This window comes from Cucumis melo, chromosome 4 (assembly GCF_025177605.1).
Source record: "Cucumis melo cultivar AY chromosome 4, USDA_Cmelo_AY_1.0, whole genome shotgun sequence".
In the NCBI taxonomy this organism is placed as follows: Eukaryota; Viridiplantae; Streptophyta; class Magnoliopsida; order Cucurbitales; family Cucurbitaceae; genus Cucumis; species Cucumis melo.
In genome coordinates this window covers 31,670,166-31,685,883 of record NC_066860.1, presented here as the reverse complement: position 1 = coordinate 31,685,883, position 15,718 = coordinate 31,670,166, and the positions used below count along the sequence as shown (strand labels likewise).

Genomic DNA, 15,718 nt, shown 5'->3' with positions numbered 1-15,718 from the left:
AAATTAATATTATTATCAGAATCACAAAATTCAAAAATAGATTTTAAAAAACAGAATTTGATCGATGCTACTTTAGAAAATGTGTTAAGAAATTTCTCCAAACACTTTTTTAAAAATTATAATACAAATTTTATTACAGTACTAACCTCTCATGTTCTTAAATTATTCTTATATCTATGGTCAATGCATAAAAAGAAAGTTTTAAAAAAAAAATTATAAAGGATAATTTTAAAAGTACTTTTTAGAAAGAACAGAAAATATTAAAAAAAAGGGGAAGAAAAAAAATCAAAATGTTATTCTATTGTTTTTATATGTGTTTATTTAATGTTTTTGTTTATTTAATTTAAAAGTTTTAAATTAACTATTCTCTCAAAATTAGATCGTTGTTGTAATGACTATATTGAAATATCATACGCTAACTTTATTTTATTCCTATGAATGCATTCGGTTTGACTTCATGTAACTAATACATTAAAGTTGAGGAGGTAAAAATTCGAGAAAAAATAGGTAAACTTTTGGTTTGAGAATTAAAACCTTTGATCTTGACATCGATGGTCTAGATTTTTTAGTAATTGAATTCTACTCATTTTGACTCAATCGAAAATTATAAAAACCGAAGAAATTGTATAAAAACAAGTTTACTATTTTCTATTAGACGGAATACAGCTATTTTTCGTTGAATTTCTTATTTTAAAATTTTATTTTTCAGTTGCTCTATGTATTAAACAAAGTCTAAACATTTGAAATAGTTACTAAAAGCCAAAATCGAAATTAACTTGTCAATTTGGTCATATTTCAACTAACACAAACTTGTACTATCAACCTTAACGTCAATTTAAATTTGTAATTTAACTTTTTTTTCCATCTCTTTTTCTTTTCACTTACATGATGACGTGAGCAATTGATCACATATGAAACTAAACGTGTTGATTTTTTAATATATATATATATATATAAAAGAAAAAAATCATTATCTTATTAAATTTACATTAATCGAGAAACTTTATCTTACATCTCAAACACAAACTTACTAACTTCAACATATTAATTTCACTCAATTGGTCGAAACATCTCTTAATTCATAAAAAATCAAATCATTAACCCTTAATAACATACTTATCAAACATACCTTTAAAGATCTACAAGACATTCGACAAATTCTCTTAATACATGGATATAAATATGAAAATTTAGGAACCAAAAATCGTAAATAAACAAATATACATGCATATATATGTGTGTGTGTGTGTGTGTGGATAAAGAAGAAATGAGAGAGAAAGATGAAAAGTACTAAGTAGCAAAGGGAAAAGGCAAAGAGTTGTCGTTTTGATTAGTAATGCCAAAACAAACGCATTTAAAACCCACCCCCTTAAAAGTCTTTTTTTAAAAAAACCATGTCTTGTTTTTAATAAATTTGGGCTTGTTTTTTATGTTTGTTTTTTGTTCGAAAAATCTAAAGAGAAGCAGAGAGAGAGAGAGAGAGAGAGAGAGAGAGGGTGGGGCGGTGCCCGGCTCTTCAGGTAACACCACGTGACAACGACGTCACCTTCTTTTCTGTCATTGGCCCCTCCCTTCATTTTTCTTTTCTATTTTCATCCCACTTTTTCTTCTTCATTACTCTTTTTTTCTTTTCTCCTTCCCTTTAAATTTCAAAAGCTTACTAATTTCGTTTTCTACTTTACAAATTATTTAGCTTTATTTTACATTTTTTGTTATTGAATTTTTATCCATAATTATTTCGGTGTTTCACGTTAACTTTTCGTTCTTCTAATCATAAACAACTCTACATTCAAAACTTATCGATTGAAAATGTATTTTTTTTCGTTATTTTTAAGAAAATTATGTATTTTATTCTTATACTCTAATTTTTTTTAATCTTATTATTAGTCGATCTCTAATTATGTAATAGTTTTTTTTTAAGGTGAGAAGAATTAGAACTTCTAATTTCTTCCGATTCTGTATTATTTAAGTTATGCTTATGTTGAATTGGTCTTCTATGACTGTTAATATAGTAAGTCGAAAACCCTACATTTATGTACCTTTGTACATGAATCATACGTTAATAAGAATAAGTTAATGAAAGTTAGGTATGTGTAGCTTTTTGTATTGCAAGTTTTGTAGTAGACGAATTGAATAAACTTGTGAGTTTGTATATATTGTTAGTAATTTGCACCAACGTATTATAATTTGGTTTTTTGTCACGTTATTTTACTACTTATTAATGTTGGTCCAACCAACTTAGAGCAAATAGACATGCAAGTCGATACCAAGTTAATGTTGGGGGAATTAAAAAGAAAAAGAATTGAAAAGACTATAAGAAAACAACAAAATAAGGAAACATAAAAGTTTGCATGCAAAAAAAAATCTACCAAAAGAAAATTTAAATAAAATTAGCATTTTATAGTATTTGGAGCTTGTCATTCTATGTGAACATTAGACAATTGCTATCACATATGTATTTAACAATGTTACATTCTTGCAACAAAACTAATGATTAAAATTAGAAAAATTATGTACCTTCTTAATTATACTATAAGTCATATTATACTCGACTTTGGTGCTTACAAGCGCTTAAACCTAGTAGAATTCATAGTGCAAAAAAGTTCATTTAAATGAATATTGATAGTTTATAGATCAACAAGATATTTTGAAGTACTAGAAGATATATATGCACACAAAGTTTCTAAAACACAACTTTAAATTTTAACAATTCACTCAAATTATACCAAAAGCTCCAAAAAAAAAAAAAAGAAAAAGAAAAAAAAGTTAAACCCAAAATTCCCTTTTAAACAAAAACATGTTCCAAACAATTATCAAAACTCCAACTTTAAATATATTTGCTGCTATCGATGTGTGATTTCAAGAAAAACAAAAACATCACTTCATATCTCAAAATTCTAGTAGTTTATCTAAATTTAAAAGAATTTTAAATTATCTTGCTTATTAAATTTTGTTTGAAAAATATGACATAAAATCACAATGGGTTTCATTCAGACTTCTAAACAATTTAAAAGTAAAAACAATATAAACTATTTATTAGAATTATTTATTCTTATATACAATTTGGTAGAGTTTTTGAAATTTCTAATTAAGAGTGTTGATATTTTGAGTATATGAAAGATAGAAAAAGAAAAAGAAAATGGTAGCCAGCCAGCTTGCCCGTCATTCTCCTGCCACGTATCTGGATGAGAAGGAACAAGTTGTTAGGTGACAGCTAGAATTGGATGATTGGTTGTGAACACTTACCGCAAAGCTAACGACACGTGGCAAAAGGATTGCTCGTTTGGCACGTGGTCCTTCCACGTGGACTTATAGATCACGCATTTTGGATGGGACGTTTAATCGTATCTTTTCTTCTTTTCTTTTCTTTTTTTTTTTTTCTTTTTTCCTTTTGGAAGGAAAAAGATATATGTTTTTTATTTTTATTTTTTATGTATATATATAAAAAAAAAAGCCAAAGGATATCTTTTTGGCTTTCATTTTCAGGGTTTGACTGATTACTTTACTTTAGCAGCAACAACTGTATAATTTAATTTCTTGTGTTTTTATTGAATATTTAAAAAGCACTAAATTGTTTTTAGTGCGATTGAGATTATGAGATATTGTCGCCAATTTTAGTGGAATTCAATCAATCAACTCACACCAGGTTGCCCAATTGTCAAATTTCGTAATTTAGGTTTAAAATTTTTGTACAATTTTATCAGCGTCAACATATTTATTTGTTCTATTCTAATAAATAGGCTTTTGTTCGATTTTTTAAAATTATGGATTTTTTAATTATAATTTCAAGTTTCGGATATTTTAAAATTTGAATGATTGAAAAGCGTTTGTTGGCGTTATATTATTTCCTTCGTTTGGTTTTTCTAATAATTTCTTTTTTTTTTCTTTCCTTCTTCCAGAATTGATGTTTTTATGTATTTCAAAACGATGGACTTTTGAGCAATAATTTCAAATGTGCAATAATTGAAAGATAAATGCTTGAAAAGTATATGGGGGAGTCATTTCTCCTTCATTTGGTTTTCCAAATATTTCCTTTTTATTATTATTTCTTATAGAATTGATGTTTCTATTTCGAATTTATGGACTCTTGAATAATGATTTCCAATATGTAATAATTTGAAGAAACTTACTTCAAAACATATTTTAAAAGTATAAGCCTCGAATTATCTAATCTCCTCTTAACTAAAAACATTTACCAAACAAATAGCACAATAAAAAGGTACGAACATTTGAACCTCTAATTTCAAGAAAAATACGTCGATTAGGTTGAGTTATACTCGTATTGAAATGCATACTAAAAGATATTTAACTTAAAAACAAAAAGATGTTTCATCATTCAATGAAACTTAGGTAAATAAAGGTTCAATTATAGATTTAAATCTCATATTGGTTTTAAATTTATAAATTTGTCCCATTTTAGTCTCTAAATTTTTCAAAAACTTTAATATGTTATTTGTATTAGTCAAATTCCCAAGTACGAACCTAAATAGTTTGAAATCACATTCAAATAAACATATTTAGTACCTTTACTCAAAGCTACATCATTAATCTGTTAAACTGAGGAAAAATTATTTAAAAAATCCAAAAAGACTGAAAAAAACAAAGTAAAGAACAAAAATGGAAGAAATAAGAAAGTTAAAAGAAGCATGGATGTCATATGGCTCAAATATATGAGAGAAGAGCAAAAGATTGTAAACTAATCAACAATCAAACCTACTTCAGAAGTTCCAACCAATAAAATTTCAACTTTGTTTCTTCTATTTCTCAAATCTCTTCGCTTGAAGATAAGTAGGTTTGACTGCAAACTAGTCTAAATTTGCACACCTAATTATGAAAATGGACAATCTAGTGCCAACGGCCGATATAAATCGTAGAAATATTTAAATAATGACAAAAATCTTTAAAAGAAAAGAGAAAAAACTTCTTAATTGATAGTTACACCATTTATGTTTTGTTTCAATTTGATAGTTAGATTTTAGAATTTATACTTTTAACATGAAATTTACTATTTTTCATTGGCATTAAAATTAAATTTTAAATTTTATTTCATAATTATTTCAAATAAAGTGATGATGATGAAGATAAGATTTGAGATAATTATTGAAATGTTCAGCAATATGATCTAGCCATTAATTGTACGAGAAAAGGAAAAGAATTAGAAAGTTAAGAGATCTACTTTTAGGTGACTTACTTGACTTATCATATGCAAAGCCAAAGGGGATGAAGGCCAAGAGGCATCATCATCCACATGCCATGTGTGGACTTTGGAACTACCAACCAAATAAGAGATAGCTTGGAATTCCCTGCCAAAAAGATCATTATAGAAGCTTGTTCTGAGAAGCAACTTCTTATGTTAAAACTATTCTAAATCAAACAGTAATTTGTAGAAAACTAAGATATGAAATCAATAAAATTGGAATCACAAGAATTAAAGAGAAAAGACTTTAAATTGGAGAAAAAACCCCATATCAAAAAAGTTTCTTGAAAGATTATTACAATCACATAAAAAATCTCTCTCCGATCCCAATTACAGGAGACTTTCTCACAACGTTATACCACTCAGGTGGCTAAGCTACTATATCAAGCTTCAAATGCTTCAAATTAAAATAATTAGAAACCAAAGGCATAAGCTCAAAAGTGGAACAGTTGCACATGTACTTCAAATATTTTGCCAAAATCCTACTGTGTATTGGTTTTGGTTGTTCTAGTTAAGGGACTGTTATCTTCGCAATTATTGGAAGATTTTTATTTTCTTAAGAGAAATTATTGATTAGAGAAATGGAGAAAGAGTTTTTAACATCCTTGAGAGCAAGGACCTTCTGCATTTGTCAAAAGTGTGTAGGCCACAGCACTGTTTCTTCCTTCTGTTTGCATTAACTGTGGAAAGTTTTTAATGATATGGAGGCAAGAAACAGCAACAAAATGGTTCATATGGTGCAAGAGTTGAAATTGACAAACAGAAAGGTAACTGGTTAGAAGGTGACAGTGGTTGGTGGGGATTGGACAACTTTTCATTGCCATCTCCTAATTTCATCAGCTGGAAAGAGGTTTGAAAATGAAGGGAGAACCTAATTGTAATGAGGTTATTGTAAAGTTAAAAAAAAATAAAGTGTCAGTTATGTGAAAAGGGAGAAAGAAAGAAAAGAAGGGGGAAAAACAGTGTTAGGTCAGAGATCATGTGCTATTTAGTCCAATAACAAAAAAAAATCATGTGCTTTCAGCCAACCATGACTGATAGAGAAGTGCCCTTGGTTATTAAGCCAAATATGAGATTAAAACTAAAAAGTATCCATTAATATCCAAATCCAGATAAGAGCTCGAGATTATGATATCAATATTTACAATAGAGACCCTTTTTCATCTTTCATATTCACCTTTTTACCTGAAACAAAATAATTGAGATGCATAATCCACATAGTAAGTTAGCACAATAGCACAACTTCTACAAATTTTGAGAATCTCTCAGGAATAGATCAATCAATTTCAATGGAGAACTCATAACAATCAAATACATAAAATTTTAAGCTTCTAACTTAATTTCATTTTAGCAGAAGGGTAGTAGCATTATACCTTTTCAAGGCCTTAGCAAATCTGGTTTATGGTACCTTTGTGAACTGTTGCAAGTAAACGATATAATTCCCTTGAAGTGACGATTAGGAAAACCTTCCACATAGGCAAGAAAATAGTTTGAATCTTCCTCCCCATCAGCTTTTGTCAACTATCCTTAATCAGAAAATCTTATAAATCATAAAATTGACCTCAATGAAGTACGAACATTTATTGGCACATGGTTATAGCCGGAGGACTAGAGTTAATGAAACACTACATGTACATGGTTGTAATACGACAAATAACTAAGAAGCTAAACACATATGCGTGTTATGCAACTTTATGAATAGCTAGTACTACATTTTTTGAATCAGTACAGAGGCAATATGAATGATATTTCTTGATATTGAAAACAAACAAATACAGGTTTTACACGTCCTTCTCTTGATAACATGCCGCCCCTTGTTATCTTATCAAGTGCACTGATAATTGAATAAAAGGATTATATATGCATTCTGCCATATCAATATATGTTCACAATTAAAAAGCATACGTGTAGCATTTATAAGAGTAGATGGCTGCAGTAAATAAAACAAAAAAGAAAAACACGGATTACTGTTTTCGAATAGAAGAAACTACTGTAGATGATTTTAATATCCAAAAAAATAAAGGAAGCGATGAGTAGAGCCAGGTTGCTCATAAACGAAGTCATAGCTCGCAGGTAATCTATTAAGAGAAGATGAGAATCATTACAAGCATAGAACCTGATAAGAATGTGATATCCTTTCCTTCCAGAAGCACTAAATTATGATTGTTGCTCCATATCCTGTCCTTTCTTCAATGGTTACTCACATAAAAAGTTGGATAGAAAACAATGGCTTCTGCTGGTAATCCAACGTGACTGACTAAAGTATTCGTTATATCTTGGACCCTCTCAGTCAAACCCACCCAAGGAAAGATTTGACACGTATCTATCATCTTATCTCAGAAAATATGCATTTTATGTTCATTATCTCAGAAGATATTTAATTATTGAAGAGAAGAACTTACACGAAGATCTTCCATGAGGCAGTGTTGTAGTCATTCTCAAGTCAAATGTTCAAACCGCCATTATCAGTATCATATCTTCAGCAAAGATATAGAACAGTAACTGACCAGAGTAGTCCTTGTACAATAATAGAGAATAGAACCCCCAGAATCATAGTATACAAAGAAAAATAATTAAATAATGATTAACATTTTTCAATTAACAGACTTGAATGCTATTTCAACTTAATTGCTCAATATAAAACAAATCACTATGGACAAAAAAAAAAAAAAAACAATAACATAAACAAGAAACTAACTCTCTCCCTCTGAAGCTTGTCATCTTTACAAAGAGCATTAATTTCAACTTCTAACTATAAAACAGAGAACATGTATTGGGCCTACTGGCCAGAAAATAAATAAAATTGGCTTTTTGGTCGGTAACCAAAATGAGGCATGTTAATAGTTAAGCTCAAAGGCTTCCCCTAATTCCAATCGTCATGCAGCTTTACAATCACCTCTGACCATAACCAGTGTCTTGCATCATAGCCACAAACTCACTGTAATCTATTCGGCCATCCTGAAAAGCGTTCAAGGTATGCTTGTTAGAATGGAAGACAAACCATTGTATATCTCAGTCAATTAAGCAAGAAAGGGCAGCGATAAGAATAGATAATCAATTGGAGAACAATTACATTATCCTGGTCAACTTCACGCATTATATCTTCTAAGCGGATGTCTGACAAACCAAACTTTTCGCAAGCTTGTTGGAGCTCGTCCTGTGTGATGTATCCACTCCCATCTTTGTCAAAGTATGAGAAGGCAGCAAAGAGATGGTCCTCTTTCTGAATCTTGTTTAAATGAAGCATTGCTGCTACAAACTCGCCATATTCTATGGTACCACTATTATCAACATCTGCCTGAAATATTGAATTGGAATAATATTTAAACCATAAGAGCTCACTTAAAACAGTTGACTTTTACAAGGTTGGAATGTACCATGGATTGTTTAGCTCACTAGAAATAATAGAAGAAATATGTCTTGTAATTCGGTAACGAAACTATTTTTCTCATTTTTTGAGGATACTAAATATGATAGTTTAGTATGAGCAATGAAATAATAGTTGTTCAAACTATATCTTTAATTAATGTGTTTATATTGAGAATGTGTTTATATTGAGAAGCGAATGGTCTCTGCTCACTGATGTACTTGGAATCAAAATACTATAGGTGTAGCTATCTCTAACACATCTATACTTTTGAGCTTTTAATTTTTGATTTGTAACACCGACAATGCTACAAACGAGCTTATTTGAAACCCATCTTTGCAATTTTTAAATTCGCCATCCAAGTCAGTTATGTCTAGCTGTAATCAAAATAAAAAGGTTATCCAATTTCTCACCAGAGGTTTGACCGTAAATCATGGAATCGTGAGTGGAAACAGAAAAAACAAACTGTTATTGGTTGCCAGATGAAGCCTAGAAAGAGTTAATTTCTCATGAGAGAAGATAGCATCACTTACAGCTTGCATTAACCCACTAATTTCAGAATCCTCAAGATTAGCACCCACTCTTTCCAAACCATGCTTCAATTCCTCGAGAGTTATTTGACCACTATTGTCCGTGTCTATCATCTTAAACATCTCTCTGAGGCCAGCAATTTCCTCTTCGGAAAGGCTTTCTGCAATAACCTACAAATGGACAATAGGTTGAGCAAAGTTGAGGACAATTTCAGGAAAAAAAAAAACTTAAAGCAACCAAATTGTGAACTATACATCAAAGGGAAAATTTTTATAAAGACTACATTAAGGCTCGACCAAAATTAATTCTCAAGGTAATATGCATTTTTATTAATGTATAAAATGAATTTGATAGCTGCAAATTAAACACGGCAAGTCTTGCTAGTTGATAGTTCGTTGGATATCATGAATCATAGAGTTAGATGATGAGCACTCACTCTAATTGCCATTTTCTTTAGCTTGTTCATGGCAGAGAATTGATTCAAACGACTTAGAACAGCTGAATCAAGAGGTTTGTCAGGAGCAACTCCATCAGCTTTCACCCATGGATGGCCTGCAAAATCACAAAGACCCTATTAGAAAGCTAATTAGAGATATTGAGATATTAAGAAAGTTTCTATTGGAGGAAGGAGCAGCGTTAAAACTTAACATCATATTTCATGAGGAAAAATTTAAGAAGCATCGCAAGAAGTTTGAAGAGTCTCTAGCCCAATATCCACAGGGACTGTCAACAAAAACCATTTTACACACAAATGAACTGAGAGGATGACCAAAGTGACATAATTTTCCAGCTAAAGGTGCCACCTAAACGAATTTAACAATACGTTTATTTTACATAATTCAAAAATTCTAAAATTGATAAACAAAAGATTCATAAAAATATTTGTAAATAAAAAGAAAGTAATTTTTTATTTTATTTCATCCGAAAAAGTGCCTTTCTTTTTATTTTTAGTTCCACAGCCTAGCCGGGCTTTTTTTTGTTCCAATGAATTGTATTTATTTGATTTGAAAAATTTTTTGAGACAAAAAAATAGAAACAAAACAAGGAGAATCCTAAGAAGATTTATTATTTAATTCCTATGATATAAAAAAGATAGATATGGAAGGTTTGATTCCTTATTTATTATTATTACCAATGATATCTGATACATCTTCTTGGTACCCTATATGAATGTTGATCTGAATACTTGTATATTGACAGTATCCCAGCAGCTAATTCTCTTCTTGTCTTTCAAAAAAAAAAAAAAAAAAAAAAAAAACATCTGCAAGGCCCAAGGCTAGTATACTTTATATCTGAACAGATTTTCTTTTAGAGTCGCTTATGAAATAAAAATCAGTAAGAATAATTGTTACGGCTAACAAATAATACAGAAAAACATATACTTTTAGCTACATAGCGGAAATCGATCAAACAATATTAAACTCGGTTTTTCAGAAAATTAGTGCAAAACGTTTCCGTTCCGTGACTGCATGCACCGGGAATATAAACTTACAAAGGACTTCGTGGGCTGTTAGTCTTTTCTTGGGATCTCGTACAAGCATTCTCCGCACTAAATCTTTTGCTTCCCCTGATATACTAGGCCAGGGTTCTGATATAAAGTCAAGATCACCTTTCAAAACCTGCTCAAATATTCCTTGCTCCGTCTCTGGTCACCAAACACAATAAAAAGTTTATTATACAATCCATGTATCTAAAGCTATGGTTACCTAGGAAAACACTATTTAATGGCTGGAAAATCCAAAAAGCTATGGTGTCTGGATCCAGAAACTCACCGTCCCAGAACGGAGGCACGCCACTTAGTAAAATGTATATGATAACCCCAGCACTCCATACATCACATTCTGGCCCATAAAGCTTCCGCAATACTTCTGGGGCTACATAATAAGGGCTACCAACCACATCTGTGAAAGTTTCACCTGAGAATAAACTCCAGTCAGACTAAAACAGAAGCAAAAGCAGATTGGAGACAAATGACATAATACCTCAACGGATAGACCTTTCACTGCAACTAATTTTTTTCCTAAACGTCATTATTCATGAAGAATAATTCAAAACTAACACAATCGTTCCATCACAGCTTGCATATACATGATTCTAACCATTAAAGTTTATTCTTCGATCATCAGTAGCGATACCTAATGCCCCTTGAAGTACTCTTAATAGAAGGATGATGCAATAATTCCAATTTTACAAAAAAATCATGATGCATGAGAAAAGATTCCACTAATTAAACGCATATTATATTGAACAGTTTGTTGCTTGCCGGCTGTTGATTTCTAGTTCAACAGATTTGCTGCGTCAAGTCAGCTGGACAAAGTCAATCGTTCCCATCATGCGCCGAGTAAAAAAAGTACTATTAGGCCTTGTACGCCCAGAGAAGAAAGTAGGGACCAATTCAAAATAGATTTATAAAAAACAATTAAGATATATGAAATTCCCTAGTTCTCTCTAATGGCCAACAACATAGGCATGTTTAAATTCTCAATTCCACATCTGGAAAGTATCTGCCTAATTTCTCCATAGTAAAAATTTAAAGAATTTATGTACGAAAAGGTAGGTGGTAAATTGTTGCCTCATGAAAAATTCTAGCTCCACCCGAGGAACCTAGTTGCTTTTAGTGGTGGAATCCAAACAAAACCAGTTCAAGCACGATCTAAATTAATAACCATATGGAGGACGATTTTCGAGAAAAATTTCATCAAACTAAAAGAATCAGTTCAAAATTCTACCTGGCCTAAAGAACATAGAGAGCCCAAAATCTATGGTCTTAAGTGCTGACTCCTCTTGTTGATTGATGAAAAGAAAATTCTCTGGTTTTAAATCTCGATGCATGACACCCAAAGAATGACATGCTTCGACAACACCAACTATGATTCTAGCTAATTGAGCCGCTTTTCTCTCCGTATAGTGGCCTCTCTGTATAATCCTATCAAACAATTCCCCACCCGCACAAAGTTCCATTACAACATGAACTGCCACAGCATCCTCAAAAGCCCCCACAATCTGTATCACATTAGGATGACCTGCCAAATGGTGCATTATCTGTATCTCTCTTCTAACATCCTCCACATCCTCTTTCGTGGTCAATTTCCTTTTCGCTATAGATTTGCAGGCAAATTCTTTCCCAGATGCCTTTTCCACACAAAGAAACGTTGTCCCGAACTGCCCTTGTCCAAGCTTCCGTCCCAATGTGTAATGATCCTTAATATTATCCGTTTTTCGCCCTAGAACCGAATCAATTTGAAGTCCAGCGCTGGATAATCTCTTAATATGAGTGCCCTTTTTCGATTTTGTACCCTCCGGCGGCCTAGTTTCATCTTTAATCACTCTAGACGACATCTCGCGTTCCACTACTTTATTTTGATCATTATTACCAATTTTCACCGTTTCAGGCGGCGTACTTTGAGTTTGAACATCCTTTTGGGGTTCTGAATCTTTTGAAGCATCGGCGCCTTTAGATGAATCAGAACTCGCATTTGTCTTACTTTTGCTGTCAGCTCCATCCTTAGGTGGAGGAAGTCTCTCCTCCGGTGGCCGGCTTGGCCATACTGCGGCCGTAACAGATTTCAAAAATCCATTATTGCCGAGATTTGGTCCTACACATGTATTCCCCATCAATTTTCACAGACCTCTAAGTCCTTGACAAATCTCCCTCCCCTGAATCCAAACATACGAATTGATCCCCAAAAATCCCATCAAGAACCAAACCTCTCAATCCTAACCTCCTCAATTAGATCAAATCACAACCAATTCCTTCAACTCGATTTATTTCCCAAACAACAAGAAACCGAAAACCACAAACAAATAGCCTCCAACATGAATGCAATCATTCAACACAGAAAACGTCGTGCTCTGAAAAGAAAAAGAAAGATGAAAACATAGAGAGGAGGAGAAAATTGAGGAAAAGAAAATGGAAGAAAACAAAGGAAAGTGAAAGGAAAAGGAAACCAAGTGGAGAAGGCGAGAATGAAGAAATTCTGTGAAATTGATCATCGTCTTCAATCATTCAGCGATTGAAGCTCAACAATCGATCAACGTCCGAATAATCCTCAGAATAATCCTCCATCGACGGATCCCATTTGTGCATGCATGGCTTTGGTTCAAGCTCCTCTTCCCCATGTGTTACTTCTTTTTTTCTTTTTCCTTTTTTTATTATGATTGAATTTTAGATATAATTTTCATGATAAGCTTAACCATTTTAAAAAATAAATTTTAAAAAAAAAATCTAACCTCAAGACGATCATAATTCAACTATTATAATGTTCGGATTACTAATATCAAACTAAGCTTCAATTCTTTTTTTATCATATATAAGAGATGTTCGTAGATTAAGTTGAAAAAATATTTTTAGACTCAATCCAATTATTCAATTATAAATTTTAGCATGTAAGGTTTTTAAAATTCATCGTTATAACCTTAAATCTTTTATTCAATTTGTTGGAATATACATAAATAATATCTTTTTATTCAAATTTATTAGGAAGATAAAATGATATTATACGACAACAAAAATACAATATAATGTCTAATTCAACAATATGTTTTTGGTGGCTAACAATTTGTATGATAATTGATTTACGAGTGCTTTGCCAAATTTAAAAAGACAAAAACAAGTTTTTTCAATAACTAATTCTAAAAACAAAAACCACCGCTTTATTTGTTATTATTTCGTTTTTTGTTTTTACAAAATAAGTTTTTTCCCTTCATTTCTAATAAATATTTTCTTAGGTGCAATAATACTTGAATTTTAGCTCGATTCTAAAAAAATCAAAATTTTAAATATATTTTTTTAGTTTTTAAATTTTGGTTTGGTTTTGAAAATGTTGATAAAAAGTAGATAATAAAAAGAGAAATCGAAAGGTAGAAAAAGGGTTTATATACTTAATTTTTTTTAAAAAAATAAAAATCAAAAGATTACTAAACACGAGCATAGATTTTTTTAGTTTTCAAACCTGGTTTAATTTTTTAAAATATTGATAATATATAGTTTAAAAAAAATGTAAAGCTACAATGAGTGTTCATTGGTTAACTTTCAACATATATATATATATATATAGTGCTAACATGCTCTAATACATTAATTAATTAAACTTCAACTTAACATTCAAAATTTAATTTAAAAATAATAATTTATGTAGTTTAAGCTTTAAAGTTCATTTAATTTGATTCCATGTAATTTTAAATGTTTCAATTTTTGTTATTATATTCCTGAAATTTTGAATTTGGTTAAATTTAAAAATTATTATTTATTTATAAGATATTTCCAAAAATAAAAGATATATTTATAAAATATATCAAAATTCAACTCTCTATGACTATTTTAAGTTTTTTTTCTATATTTTATACTTTTAATATTTTGCTATTGATTGCAACTCCTATTAACTTATTAATAATTTAAGACAAAATTTCATAAATATAACAAACTACTAAAATATTTACGATCAATTGTTTGTTCTTCCATCATCTTTTCTCATAGTCTTTCTTCCTTCCACTGCATTTCCATAATTCTTCTTTATTTAATTAATTTGGGTAATCAAATCTAAAAGATGATTAATAGTGTAGGAAAATCTAAACGAAAAAATTTAAAAACTAAATTTAAACGAGTAACTCAATTAATTAAACATTTTCTGTTTTTAGAATTGTTTTATAAATATTTTGCTTATATATTTTTTAAAAACCCCATAATTTAACTCTAAGTTTGTTATTATTTATATAAAATTTAGTTGAATAGTTAAATTTAAGATTTATTAAAATTTCATAGATAAAGTAGAAGTAAATTCTTCTTTTAAAAAAAACCCAAATTACATCTTATTTCCGCGTCTAAATTTATAATTTATTTTTAAAAAAAGGTTAGAAAAGTAATACTTTTTAAGCCGACCGCCGGCTAACGGAAATATATTGTTTATATATTAAAGCAAAAAGACTAATTATTTTTTTCTTTTAGGGAAACCAATTCAAATTTCAAAAGATACGCAATTTGGTTCGACGTTTTATTTTTCTAAACTATCAAACCAACTCTCACTTGCTTGGTCTCACTATCCCCATCAATAATGATAATTAAAAAAATTCATAACATTATTAACATTAACAAAACATATAATATAATTTTAGTTATTTCTTTTTTTTATTTTATTTAAAGTTCTCTTTTTCTTTTTTTTTTTTGTTATATTCGTTTAGATGCATCGACGGCCACAAAAATAAACACTTTTAATTCTTTTTTCTTATTTAGAAAATCGGCTTAAGGAGAATTTAAAATAAATTAAAGAAAACAATTTTGATCATTCAACGTTGATTTTGTCAATATCTTCACAACCAGTTTAATTCTTTGATACGATTAAATATAGTTTATCCAATTACTTTTCAAATTTCTATTCTTAGTGTTTTGATTTCAATCTGATTCTTACTATTTTCACGTAGCATATGATTTGATTAAATGTGTCAAAATTTTGAAATATACTTCAATTAGCTTTTAAATATGAATTTAAATGTAATAATTAGAATTTTAATAACTACAACCACGTTGTTTCATTATCTTAGTTTATGCTGATATTACTTTACTAAGAAATCTAGAAAAACACCGCTTTGTTTTTCAAAAACTAGAATTAAAAAAGCTACCTTACTTT

General features: G+C 30.1%; 1 protein-coding gene across 5 annotated transcripts; it reads right to left on the bottom strand.

Annotated features, from left to right (window-relative positions):
• Positions 1 to 3,006: 3,006 nt before the first annotated feature.
• On the bottom strand, positions 3,007 to 13,250 carry LOC103486715 (calcium-dependent protein kinase 20-like). 5 transcript variants are annotated; one of them, XM_051084083.1, is made up of 11 exons: positions 13,044 to 13,250; positions 11,825 to 12,947; positions 10,868 to 11,011; positions 10,588 to 10,740; positions 9,532 to 9,647; positions 9,098 to 9,265; positions 8,271 to 8,495; positions 7,303 to 8,155; positions 6,571 to 6,718; positions 5,192 to 5,303; positions 3,007 to 3,181 (listed from the first exon to the last, which is right to left on the bottom strand). In XM_051084083.1, the coding sequence occupies exons 2-8, from the start codon at positions 12,708 to 12,710 to the stop codon at positions 8,090 to 8,092; spliced, it is 1,758 nt and encodes a 585-aa protein (XP_050940040.1). In that variant the 5' UTR covers positions 12,711 to 12,947; positions 13,044 to 13,250; the 3' UTR covers positions 3,007 to 3,181; positions 5,192 to 5,303; positions 6,571 to 6,718; positions 7,303 to 8,089. The 5 variants fall into 5 exon arrangements, with proteins under 5 accessions (XP_050940040.1, XP_050940039.1, XP_050940041.1 ...); XM_051084082.1 differs by having other exon boundaries at positions 6,571 to 7,064; positions 7,314 to 8,155; XM_051084084.1 differs by having other exon boundaries at positions 6,571 to 6,723; positions 7,314 to 8,155.
• Positions 13,251 to 15,718: the final 2,468 nt, after the last annotated feature.